We start from the raw sequence: 14,746 nt of genomic DNA on the forward strand, positions 1-14,746 counted from the left end.
TGACGATGATACTTGTGAAGTCATCCATGCGATTGGATATAGCATGTTTACACAGGAATGATAATACTTTTAGGGCCTAGCCAAGACTGACCTGATATGAAATGATCAGAACAGATACGTGCATAGGGTTCCGTAGATCAGCCCGTGATATTCTGGTCAACCACAAGTCACGTCTGCGCTTGGATAATTCTTCTGTATCTTTGTCCTGATTCTGAATAACTGCCGGTATGCGGTAGAAACTCTTGTCATCTCTTTGTCCTCGATTCCCACAACCAACAATAACGCAAAAACTGGGCATTGTGTGAATGTGAATGTGATGAGATGGCTAACTATTCAAGAGTTCAACCACAGCTATTCACTGAACGCGTCTTTGTATGTCCTTCAAGATGGCGGACCGGAAGTTTGATGACGTATAATGAAAGGACTCTATAGGTCTATCTTTCAGAGCTGCCGCCGGAGGAAATAGTGTATATTGCGCAAAATACTGACTTTTGAGTTTTGATTTTGAGGATTAGAAAATGTCAATTGATAATTATCCAATACGTTATCCTTAATGTTATTTTTAAGTGCACTCCCTTTTTCTTTACGATATACGAGTATAATTTTCATGAACCTGGAGATAAAATATACAGTAATCTTTTACTTACTTTGAGATATATATGACTACTTCTATTAAAAATCTGTCATGGGGTCCTTTTGATTGGCCAGACAGTACTACATTGGATTCTTCTTTCTGGCTACGGTTCATTTTCCCTGTGCCTATATATACACCGAATAGTCTGGCCTAGTCTTTACACATTCTCCTCTGTCCTCATACACCTGGCAACACGGAGATTATCAAACAATTCTTCTTCTCTATAAGGGCTAACTACTGCACTGTAATGGTTGTGGCCAATATCCTCTTGGTAAGGGTAGAAGAAACTCTTTAGCTATGGTAAGCAGCTCTTGTAGGAGAAGGACACTCCAAAATCAAACCATTGTTCTCTAGTCTTGGGTAGTGCCATAGCCTCTGTACCATGGTCTTCCACTGCCTTGGATTAGAGTTCTCTCGCTTGAGGGTACAGTACACTCGGGCTTACTAATCTATCTATTTTCTCTTCCTCTTGTTTTGTTAAAGTTATTATAGTTTATATGGAAAATGTTTATTTTAATGTTGATACTGCGCTTAAAACATTCTATTTTTCCTTGTTTCCTTTCATCACTGGGCTATTTTCCATGTTGGAACCCCTGGGCTTATAGCACCCTGCTTTTCCAACTAAGATTGTAGCTTAATAATAATAATAATAATAATAATAATAATAATGGATGAATTGGCCTACACGTAGGAGGTTATGGTAGTCTGCTATGAAAGAATATAGCATATTTGTATCATTCCTTTGTTATATAATATCAGAAAGCCTGGAAACCCAATTGTGAAGAAGTTTCTTAACACTTTTTCATCTTTATATCTTATTTTCTCCATCTTGAGCAAAACATAGTTTAATTAACCAATACCCATAAATACATTCCCCAAAGTGAATTTCGTACGGATTACTTGAGTTACCCCTTTCCGTTTTCTATCTACAGAGAATGCAGAGGCTTATCTATTGGTAAAATAAGCACGAGTACGTTTGTTCTTTTACGCTATTCCATAACTTATGTATTTCTAATTAGATCACTCACCCTGGTTTCGCTTATAACTCAAACATTGTTAATTCATAAGTATCTTATCATCATGTCGCTAATTCCAACTCGTTTGTTTGTTAGTCCAGGAAATATAACATGTCCATTGCACACGACCCTTTGGTGATTACCTTTCTAATGGTCTTATTTTTTGTATGCTAGACAGTTAGGGTTATTCTTATGTATATTCTCCTAGAGCTGAAAGATTACTCTTTGTACCCTAACTAGAACGCCTGTGAAAATAGCTCTCTTTCTACAAGCCCATTAAGTCCTATGTTGTAATCTGGATCTAGCCTATTAAGATGCACAGAGTAAGACCAGACATGTGCAAGTCATATTTATTCTGTTCGGAGTGAACTAAAACTTTCCAAGCTCCTTCCCGAGCCCTTCTACTCATCATAACTTACTGCTGTACCTCTTTCTCTCCAACTAAACGACGGGAATCAGTGGGCTGTTTTGGGGAGGATACCTCCTCCCTCCGTCATCTTCTTCCTTTCATTTGACCAAAAATGGCACCTCCAAGGAAGAAAAGAAAGCTTCTGATCATCCTTGGCCCACATTCTATCTCTGTGAAAAAAAAATTTTCTTCACTCTTCTTCATTCCTTTAGTATTTTGGTCTCGCTTCCAATATTGTAGTCACCCCTAAATCTTTCACTCTTTTCTTTACCGAAATACAGGTAACCTGTGATAATTTAACTCGTTGACAATATCGTACGCTATGTTCGTGACGTCACTGCGTAGTGACGCAAAACAAAAGCCTTACGCCGGCGTACAATGGATCTTTCCTTAAACTATGTGTGTCGAGATATATCTTCACACTGGTTTCGAATCTCACGTTAGTGCTGCTGACATATAAGCAGCTTATCTTACCTCTCAGAACCTAATCAATTTTAAGATGTATGCCCATCGCACCAGCCCTTTGCTACTTACTCATTGAAGTTACTAATTTTTAGTAAGCCAGAATAGGTAGGATTACTAGGTATGTATATTCCCTTAGAGCTGTAAGATTTATCTTCATATTTTGCACAAAATCCTACCTCCTATTCACTCCTTAGAACGTTACATTGCCCTGCCTTAAACTACAAGATATGGCACCTCAACTGGGTTATCCTATGCCCAATGACCCTCACCTGTTTGGAAGCTGAACCTAGGTGAACCCACACGACCTAAGGATCACCCCATTGGTGCACGAGCAGCTGCTGTGACCGGCTGACCGACCTGGTCAGTCAATTTGTATTGCTCTGGCTCACCCCCACTCGACTCCCACATAACAGAGGACATAGAACTACCGGTATCCTATCGGATGGAGAGAGGGAAGAAGACGATCCTGGGAGCTGTGCCAGCGATATCCAATCTGCAAAGAAGTGAGGATTCCAAGGGTGGTCCAGAGGACGAAAGGTGCAGCAAACAAGCTGTTGTAACAGCTATTCAAGGACAAGGGGTGTCTTTCAAGTAGGGTATGCAGGTAAACCACATGGTCACTTAAAGTTTCCCCCATTTTTAGATTAGGTCAGATTTTCATTTCAACTTGATTCAAGTAACTGGCTTTTACATATTTCGGGCTGAGTGAGTGGGATGTGGAGTACAAATTTTGTGTATAACCTTTGCTTTCGAGACTAGTACAGTCTCGGGTCAAAAGACCACTTTTCAGACCCCCTTTAATCATTTATCATTGCAAGAGACCTCGAGTCACGCATATATTGATTGCCTTTTGATTTAGCTAAGTTGAATTTGTTTTATTTCGTTTTGTGCTTGTTTAACTTCTTTTGCTGCTGTTAAGATGTTCGATTTTTCAATGTAAATTTTGTGTAATAAAATAACTAGATCAAGTTCATTACACCCTTTTGTATTACTACTCCCTTTTTTTTGATTGATTATGTCTAACATGAATGTTTAATCTCGGGACAGTGTACCCGATATATTGCAAGGAGTAAAGTCTAAATACCTTAAGAGTAATAGTGTGTTAGCGAGTGACTTAATATTCATTTGATGCTTCGAAGGTAAAAGGATAACTGCTCCCTCCATTGCCATTGTCTCAATAATCACATAACGTAAAATTCCTGTCCAGCATCTCACTGTGGTCCGTGGGATGGAGCCGAAACAGAGCCTAAGAGTGGGATAGCTGTAGACCTGACAACGCTAAAGTGGGCCATCAAATTACATTATTTCACGTGTGGAGTTTTCAGGCCTCTGGACAGAATACAGGTTTTTGTATTTAGAGTAAAGATATGTGAACTACATCATCAAAGTTATTATCAGGGTGTTTGTGCCTTGAGTGATAGTGCGTCTTTTCCTCCCCTGCTGATCTTTGCATATAGGTTGTGGGGAGACTTTCCCAGAACAACAAGTTCCTATTCAACAATTAAATAAAAAAATTTTCTCCCCAATCCTAAACCACCTACAAATAAAAGTTGCTGATCATCCTTAACCAACTTCCTATACAAAACCACCTAAAAATAAAAGTTGCAGAGTACCCCATAACCTAAATCACCTATAAACCCAAAAATCCAGCTAACGACTACATGCTGCAAGTGTGCAAGAGCCCGTGCCAGCCGTAAGGGCCAGGCAATCTACAACAAACAGACGAGCATATCACCCCTGGCTCTGAAGAGATCTGGCCATTCGTTCATGAGTTGTCCCAGAGTACAGGTACCAGAGTCACACTTGCCATGACGGCATCAAATCTTGGTCCACCGTTGGACACCAACTCCCAAAGCTGAACTCAAGAGCCCAGAAGAGGATGGAGATTCTCCATTGTGTTGTACTGGAGGTCATCCTAGAGGAGAAGACAGAGAAACCTTCCAGATCAAGAGATACGAGGGACCATGAACCAGGGGACCTTAGGCCCGCTTTACACAGGCGGATTTAATCCATAGGGAATATTTCCGCACGTCAAACAGCAGCTCTTCACACGAGTGATTGTTTTCCATGCGGTTCACCTGCATCAGCACAGAATACACAGTCAGTCGAGGTTTGCTCGAGATGTAGGACATAAAGAAGAGACTGGTCTTTGTGCTTATAATAAAAAGGGTGCTAAATGTGGCATGATGTTCTATAAAATATAATCATATCCATAGTGTACCTCTGCTATTACAGTGTATAATAATAATAATAATAATAATAATAATAAAAATAATAATAACAATAGTAAGAAAATTCATATTAATCACTAAAAATGCGGAAAAGGAGCACCTACTCTGCAGCAGCAGAACCACGATTACCGCAATGGGGAAAACCTCCCATCTACAGGGCGCCATAGACTTCTAAAGTATTCTAAACTGTGCGACACTACACAGTGCATGTGGTTAGAAATCACTACTGTCCGGGTATCATGTCGCATGGACATCGTGTGAAGGTCCTCATTGATCTGCATAGATTTCTAAAGCACATGAACGAAGCCTCACGGTTTCAATCTGCTCGTGTAAAGCGGGCTTTACAATGGTCCAGCTGAAATGTGTTATTCTATGACATTGCCACCTATATGGTGGCTTTGGTAAGGACAAATCCAATGCAGATATTAAAAGATTTCATGTGGAAGTAACTCTCTGGAGATTGTGAAGGTTTATGAGTGGCAACATCCGATGTATTAACTCTAATGGTGTGCTTATATCCACCAGGGAAGATCTTCATTGCCTGTTTCAAAGAGATTCTCTCTCTTTTCAGGGAAAACGACTTGACAGCAGTTTTTTACTATGCGACCCAAAAATTTGCTGCTTCACCTTCTAGCCAGGAGCCATTTGGTTACTCCACCCACAATAGCCAATGTGTGTTATTTTAATGGTCTAATTAATCACTTAATTCAACTGGCCGTTGCTCCACTATGGTTCACTTCGGTCACAATTTAATATTGTCTCATTACTCCTTTGTTCTGGCAAGCCGTGGCCTACTATGCTGTGCTACAAACGTTCGCCGAGTGGGTAAGTAAACTAAACCTGCATCCATCATTCTCTTAAATCATTTTCCTCTGTTCTCGCACAAAGATAATGCAGACAGCGATATCATGAGAGTCCTCATGTACTAATTAGAACTTTATGATATAAAAATATATGTGCCCATGAGAATAGAAAATATAAAAACATAAAAAACGAAATCCTAACCCCTAATTCTCATAAAATTATTGAGTTATTAACAATTAATGTCTCAGACGTAGTTCTATACTATAGATAGCCTTAAATGGCCAGCAGCCACAATAATAGACGGTTTGATGGTACATCCATATCTGGGTACAGTGGCTATTTTTATCTACACATATACCCAATAATAACCTGTCACATCACTTACACATGCTCCTCTTTCCTAGCACACATGTTAACGATAAACATACTATAGCATCCGACTTCACTCACGTGGGTAGCTACTTTGACGTTCAAGTGGCTACTTACCCACATCTCGGGATAGATGAGACTGTTGTGTTTATTAACCTTGGATAGAGCCATATCTGATTTATTATGGTCGTCTGCTGTCTTTGGAAATAAAATAATAACAATTATCATTATTATTACTAGCCAAGCTACAACCCTAACTGGACAAGCAGAAAGTTATGGCATTATTGGTAACATCTCTGCCTGGATCCTGGATGGGGGTTTGAGTCTCGCTCAAACTCGTTAGTTCCTTTAGTGTCTACAACCTTATCATCATTGTGAGCTAAGGATGTGGGGTTTGGGGGAGCATATGGGTCTACTTGTTGAGTCATCAGCAGCCATTACCGGCCCTCCCAGGTCCTAGCTTGGGTGGAAAGGGTGTTTGGAAGCTGATCTTGTGATATTTGATCAGTCTCTAGGGCATTGTCCTGCTTGCTAGGGCAATGTCACTGTTCCTTGCCTCTACCATTCGTGAGCGGCCTTTAACCAGCTCAGTGCAAAGAGTATATAGAGAAGTAACTAATAAAAATAGTAATAATAATAAGAATAATATAACATTTCGCATTAGGGTGCATTCAAACAGGCTATTCGGTCAATTTCCTATTGTTTTAACCATATGGTAGAAAGGCTTGATGATGTAGTTCATCCTAATGAATCAGTGTTATTTCTTAAATCAAATCAAACTACAATATTTTTATCAATAGGGAATTACCTTCATATTATTATCATTATTGATATTATTATAAGCTAAGCTACAATCCTAGTTGGAAAAGCAGGATGCTATAAGCCCAACGGCTGCAATAAGGAAAAATAGCCCAGTGAGGGACGAAAATAAGGAAAAAATAAACTATGTGAGAAGTCATGAACAATTAAAATTAAAGATTTTAATAACAGTAACAGCATTAAAACAGATATTTCAAGTATAAACTATAAAAAGAAACTTATTGGTCAGCCGGTTCAACATAAAAACATTTGCTGCAAGATTGAACTTTAAAAATTCTAAGAGACTCTAGAAGGACACTCCAAAATCAAACCATTGTTCTATAGTTTTGGGTAGTGCCATATCCTCTGTACCATGGTCTTCCACTGTCTTGGGTTAGAGTTCTCTTGCTTGAGGGTACACTCGGGCCCACTTCTATCTAGTTTCTCTTCCTCTCGTTTTGTTAAAGTTTTTATAGTTTTTATAGCAAATATTTATTTTAATGTTGTTACTATAATTAAAATATTTTATTTTTCTTTATTTCCTTTCCTCACTGGGCTATTTTCCCTGTTGGGGCCCCTGGGCTTATAGCATCCTGCTTTTCCAACTAGGGTTGTAGCTTAGCATTTAATAATAATAATAATAATAATAATAATAATAATAATAATAATAATAATAATAATACCAATTCAACTACCCGATTAAGAAAATCAGTCCACAAGGTTTGATTTTCATGGAGAAGTGAACATATGACAACAGAGAAAGTTTTAATGAACTTTGTTCTTTAAGTAAATTAATGAAAAATAAATAATATAAATAAAAGAATCGCTGCATAGACCCTTTAGTATCAATTACATTGGTCTATCCAAAGCAATCTATAAGTTGTGGCCCACATGGAGAACTAAAAGATTAAAATGTATTTCGAAATAAACTTACAGTAACACACAGTCAAGTAATGGAAGATATGCCATCTGCCAGTTCCCATCTGGGAGAGCAAATTATCCATCCGGTCTGCCATTTCCACCACTCAAAACAGTCACTCCTTGCAAGACAGTTAGCGGTGCGGCCGACTGGCGTAATGAGCCTACGTTGGCGTTACAGTGATGTACTTGTGTTCCTCAATTACATAAATTTTCATGCAAAGTCATGGACTGCAGCACGATTCTTCACTCATGATGTAACTTCCTAAGTCCGTCTTATATAAGTTTCTAGTATCGACTGACAACAATAATAAGAGGCGCAACTGAGGAATTAAAACTCTCAAGTTTCGAACTCGACAAATACTGACGTTGACAATACCTAGATGCGTCGTTTTCTGCCAGTAATTTTACATATAGTCGATGTAATTTCCTAAATGGCTATTCAGTTTCGTCATTCTATTTAACTTTGATATCCTTATATACATCAGAGAATAAAAAAAAATAATTAAATATTAAAGATAAGATATAAAAGAATAATAGAAATTAAATAGCTACAAAACCTATGCTTCTTAAAGACGTTCGAATTTGGAAAAAAAACAAGAGATAATTTCAGAATCAGATAAAATGTCTGACAAACCTCTCTTACCAAAAAATAAATATCCTTTCTCTAAAATTACATTACAAAAATTATGTCATATATTAGTGTCACACTCAGTGCACCTTTTTTTCAAGTACAAATTACGCAACAAAATATGAAGGTGAAAGAAACCTATTTGAAACAAATGAAGTTAGAAGTATTATTAACATCATCATCACCATAATCATTATCATCATCATTATCATTATCATAATTATTATTATCATCATCATCATCATTATTATTATTATTATCATTAGCTAAACTACAATCCTAGTTGGAAAAGCTGGATGCTATAAGCCCAGGGGCTCCAACAGGGAAAAATATCCCATTGGAAACGGAAACAAGGAAATAAATAAACTAGAAGAGAAGCAAGGAAAAATTAAAAGATATTTTAAGAAAAGTAAACATTAAAATAGATCTTTCAAATATAAACAATAAAAGTTTAGAAAAAAAGGAAGAGAAATAAGATAGAATAGTGTGCCTGGGTGTACCCTCAAGCAAGAGAACTCTACCCCAAGAGAGTGGAAGACCATGGTGCAGAGGTTATGGCACTACCCAAGACTAGAGAATAATAATAATAATAATAATAATAATAATAATAATAATAATAATAATAATAATAATAATAATAATAATAATAATAATAATACTGTAATTACAAAGATGACAATTCTTGACTTTTCTGAAATCCTAAAATGAATCCGTTAGGAGAACGTGCCTAAAACTTTTGATAGGACGCCACTGACATCTCAATGTCATGACATTGCACTTTCCCATAACAGAACAAACTTGTATTTTCTCTCCTGTTGCTCAGAGAGGGAGTCAGTGTTGGCATAAGTCTAGCTTTGTTTTGACATCCTATCCTGGGCATCGTTACGATACTGATGAAACGAGTCTGATTCCTTTTAATATTTCTTTAGTTTTTAATGTATAATTTTCGTATTCTAAGTATATATATATATATATATATATATATATATATATATATATATATATATATATATATATATATATACATATATATATGTGTGTGTATATATATATATATATATATATATATATATATATATATATATATATTTATATATATATATATACATATATACATATATATATATATATATATATATATATATATATATATATATATATATATATATACACACATATATATATGTATATATGTATATATATATATATAAATATATATATATATATATATATATATATATATATATATATATATATTTATATATATACATATATACATATATATATGTATATATATATATATATATATATATATATATATATATATATATATATATATATATATATATATATGTGTGTGTGTGTGTGTGTGTGTGTGGACAGGACAGGATGAGGAGGCGATGGATTGACGAACTAACAAAGTTTGCGGATGTGGACGGGCATAGAAAGACCAAATACAGACGCAGGTGGAAGGACATGGTAGAAACGGCTGATGATGATAATGATACACACACATACACACATATATATACAGTATATATATATATATATATATATATATATATATATATATATATATATATATATATATATATGTGTGTGTGTGTGTGTGTGTGTGTGTGTGTCTATGCATGTTAGTACGATAGAGTTTTAGAATAAAACTGCTTTGTCATTCATATTAGATGTCTGCAGACATGAATTGAAGTCAATAATACTGGAAGGTAATCGTTATTTGATTTTCGGATCTTTATTTTAATGGTCAAGAAATCTGTCTTTTTATGTCCAGCATCAAGGGATGGTTGGGAATTACATTAGCAATAACAATAACAACTTCCCACTCAATAATAATAATAATAATAATAATAATGTTATTAGCTAGTCTTTACACATTCTCCTCTGTCCTCATACACTTGACAACGCTGATTTTACAAAACAATTCTTCTTCGTTCAAGGGGTTAACTACTGCACTTTAATTGTTCAATGGCTACTTTTCTCTTGGTAAAGGCAGAAGAGACTCTTTAGCTATGGCAAGCAGCTCTTCTAGGAGAAGGATATTCTAAAATCAGCCCATTGTTACCAAGTGTTATGTAGTGACATAGCCTCTGTACCATGGGCTTTCACCATCTTGGGGTAGAGTTCTCTTACTTGAGGATACACTTAGGCCCACTATTCTATCTTATTTCTCTTCCTCTTGTTTTTTTCAAGTTGTTTTATAGTTTATATATGAAAGACCCAATTTAATGTTGTTACTGTTCTTAAAATATTTAGGTTACTAATTATCTCTCTTGCAGTTTATTCATTTCCTTGTTTCCGTTCTTCACTGGGCTATTTATTCCCTGTTGGAGTCCTTGGACTTGTAGCATCTTGCTTTTCTAAATAGGATTGTAGCTTAGCTTATAATAATAATAATAATAATAATAATAATAATAATAATAGATTTGACCCACAAAGCTAACATGAAGAAGAGCCCTGCAACCGGAATTCTACTTCTGAAATATTATACAAACGTTGCACTGAAATTCATTACGAATAATGTATTTGGGTAACGAGGTTGGAAATACCCCAGTCAAAAACATGCTCCGGAATTAAGTTAATAATACATCTCGTGTGAAAATTCCTCCATCCCACCACTGATTGATCGTGTGGAGGTTTCGACCTGGCATCGTGTTGGATGGTTGATGTCAAGCGAGGTGGTTACGAATGAGGGGAGGGTGAGGGTTAAAATGTGGAAAGAAAATAACTTGATGGATATTTATCGTGGGTCTTCCTGTCTAACTCCTTTCTCAATCAGAATTTCCTCACTATCTTTATGTAGTTTCAGGATTACTGTATTTTAACCTAAGATTCATCTATTCCTTGTCTTTGAATGGCTTCAATTACTGTTGAAGTTTGGACAGAATCAAAAGGTTTCTCATAGTCTATAAATACCATATATAGTAGTTTGTAAAACTCTGTTGATTTTTACCCTTAGCTGGTTAATTACCAAGATATGGTCAGTTGTTGGATACCCCATTTTAAAACCTGCCTGCTCTCATGGTAGACTTGAGTCTAGCTATCCTTCTATTCGGGCTAATATTATCTTTGTAAATATTTTACATAAGACTGAGAGTAAATGTATATATATATATATATATATATATATATATATATATATATATATATATATATATATATATATATATACATATATGTGTGTGTGTGTGTGTGTGTGTGATAAATTTTTGCACATTTAGACGTGTTTTTCATATTCAAATAAGCCATATATTTTTTGCTACATTAATGTCTGGATTCTCTTAACGACCTCGGTATATATATATATATATATATATACCGTATATATATGTGTGTGTGTTTGTATGTGTTCATACACATACACACATACAGTACAATATATATATATATATATATTAATATATACTGTATAATATTATATACATATGCATGTGTTTATTGTAGATATGTAGTTTTCACACATATACTGTACATATATATATATATATATATATATATATATATATATATATATATATATATATATATATATATATATATGTCTGTGTGCACGCAATCATACACTTTGTATATTATATATATATATATATATATATATATAATATATATATATATATATATATATGTATATATAGTATATATATATATATACAGTATATATATATATATATATATATATATATATATACATATATATATGTCTGCGTGCATGCAATCATACACTTTGTATATTATACATACATACATATATATATATATATATATATATATATATATATATATATATATATATATATATATATATGGCGTCTGCCTGCGCACATATAAATAGACAGATAGTTAGATAGGCCAAAGAGAATGAAAATGAATGAATGCAGGGACCCCACCCTTAATATTATCCCTGAAGACCACACCCATGCTGATTAAAGTAAGGAGTGTTACTCTCTCTCACACACACACACGAACAAACACGATTTGAAAGCTCTTACAGAACTATCTTTTTTTTTATATGTGTCAGGTCACGTGAATAGAGAGGTTGGTGATATAATGTGTTCATATCCTGTGAATTGAGAGAGAGAGAGAGAGAGAGAGAGAGAGAGAGAGAGAGAGAGAGAGAGAGAGAGAGAGAGAGAGAGAGAGAGAGAGAGAGAGAGAGAGAGAGAAATTGGTAATATTTAGTAACCATAACATCGTAAAATCGTTAACTGAATAATACAATAATAATGAATATACAAATGTATTAATAAAATTAATTAAATTAATAAAAGATCCATATTAAGAAATCAGATTTTATAAGATCGGTGATGCATAATAATATTTGTATATCACAGATGAAAATTATTCATGAATGCTATTTTAATACACGCAAGGTTTAGATTGATCCAATTGGACATGAAATGTATTTAAAAAAATTATATCAATATAATAATATTTTCAATAATTTCTTATTGATAATCAAAATCTCAGAACGAAAATGATCAGCTGCATTAGATAGTAATTGTGGATAAATTAAAATCTACATTTCTTTAGAAAAAAAAAATTACGTAATTGGAAAAATTATTCACTTTAGCTTTGGAACCTGAAATATAATGATGGATATCTGCTATCATTTTATCCTGGCAAATAATATTATACGCTACTTTACACAGTTGGAAAGTATAATACTGTAATATGAATTTATTCTGGCTTAGACTACTGCAAAACTGTTCATATTGTATATGTTTATTTCTTTTTTAATTCAAATATATTTTATTTATACGTTTCATTTTCAGATTTTTTGACATTCAATAATTATAATTTATTCAGCTGCAAACTGAAATTAAGATCAGAATATTTGCATGAAAGCTCTCTTTATATTGATTGGTCAAAGGATATTTTGTCAAAGGCACCTGCAGTCACGAGAGATGGCTGCTACGGGGCTCCAACGCTCCCACTGGTACAGAGGGGCTACCCAGCCCGCTGATGCTACAGGGCTCTCCCGTTCCTGTTGGTACGGCTGTTCCCGCTGACAGGAGCAGCTCCCCCGTTCCCGCTGGAACGACGCGGTTCACCGCTCACGCTGGCATGGTGGGGCTCCCTCATTCCTGCTGGAACGGTGCGGCTCCCCCATTTCCGATGGTACGTTGTGACTCCCCCGTTCCCGCTGGTACGGTGTAGCTTCCCTGTTCCTGCTGGCATGACATGGCTCCCCCATTCCCTCTAGCACGGCGGGGCTTCCCCATTCCTGCTGGCACGGCGCAGCTCCCTCGTTCTCTGACACGGCGCGGCTCCCCCGTTCCCTCTGGTATGGTGGGGCTCCCTTGTTCCTACTGGCACAGCGCGGCTCCCTCATTCCTGCTAGTACGATGCGGCTCCTCAAGACCCGCTGGCACAGCACGGCTCCCTCATTTCTGCAGGCACAGCGCGACTCCCCCATTCCCTCTGGCACTGAAGGGATCCCCCGTTCCCTCTGGGACGGCGTGGCTCACTCGTTCCTGATGGAACGGCGCGGCTCCCTCGTTCCCGTTAATACGATGCGGCTTCTCCATTTCCCCTGGCATGGCGCGGCTTCCCCGTTCCTGCTAGCACAGAGCAGCTCACCCGTTCCCACAATAAAAGAATCTACAATATACTGCAATTATATTATATGATATTATATCACATACATACAATGTCATATACATACATACTCATACATACACACACACACACACACACACACACATATATATATATATATATATATATATATATATATATATATATATATATCATCTCCTACATCAATTGATGCAAGAGGCCTCTATAAATATATATATGCATATATATGTGAATATATATATATATATATATATATATATATATATATATATATGTATGTATATATAAATATATATATGTATGTGTATATATATATATATATATATATATATATATATATATATATACAGTATATATATATATATATATATATATATATATATATATATATATATATATATATATATATATATATCCTTTCTGAGAGGTGATACTTTAACGTGGTGAAAGGGTTTGTGTATCGTCATGATCAGCAAAGCTGTACTTGTCAGGATCACCCATACTAGTTTGGTTTGCAGTGAGTGATCAGACCAGAATCTCCCACCATCATCTATACGCACTGGCCAGCATGGTGATAAAAACTGGCCAAATCCCAGACATGAATTGACATGTCTGAGGCATTTGCCATGCAGTGGAATAGAAACGGCTGCATATGTTGTCATTGCCGTATTTCTTCTGACATTGATGCTCCCGCGTATAAATATGTCAGAGACTGCAAGATTTCAAGTTGAATTGGGTTTATAAAACTCTGAATTGCTTTAATTGTTCATAAGAACTGTTTCACAGGCGTGACAAGTACCAATGAGTATGATATGCCTTTTGCATTTTTTCTGGTTCAGTCCATATCAGAGGGAAGTTTTTCATGCAAACACCAAGATC

At 35.5% G+C, this 14,746-nt stretch overlaps 1 protein-coding gene across 5 annotated transcripts in view; it reads right to left on the reverse strand.

Moving 5' to 3' along the window:
• Positions 1 to 14,746, reverse strand: part of LOC137658722 (organic cation transporter protein-like) — a 178,880-nt gene that overhangs the window by 95,416 nt on the left and 68,718 nt on the right. Inside the window, exon 1 of one of the 5 annotated variants that reach the window (XM_068393719.1) lies at positions 7,661 to 7,807. The exons of 3 other annotated variants lie outside the window; for them this stretch is intronic. In XM_068393719.1, the coding sequence (XP_068249820.1) occupies positions 7,661 to 7,742 (82 nt within the window). In that variant the 5' untranslated portion in view covers positions 7,743 to 7,807. Of the gene's footprint in view, positions 1 to 7,660; positions 7,808 to 14,746 lie in introns of those variants that run through there. One more of the 5 variants, XM_068393722.1, reaches the window with a different exon arrangement.

Source organism: Palaemon carinicauda, chromosome 19, assembly GCF_036898095.1.
Source record: "Palaemon carinicauda isolate YSFRI2023 chromosome 19, ASM3689809v2, whole genome shotgun sequence".
Lineage (NCBI taxonomy): Eukaryota > Metazoa > Arthropoda > Malacostraca > Decapoda > Palaemonidae > Palaemon > Palaemon carinicauda.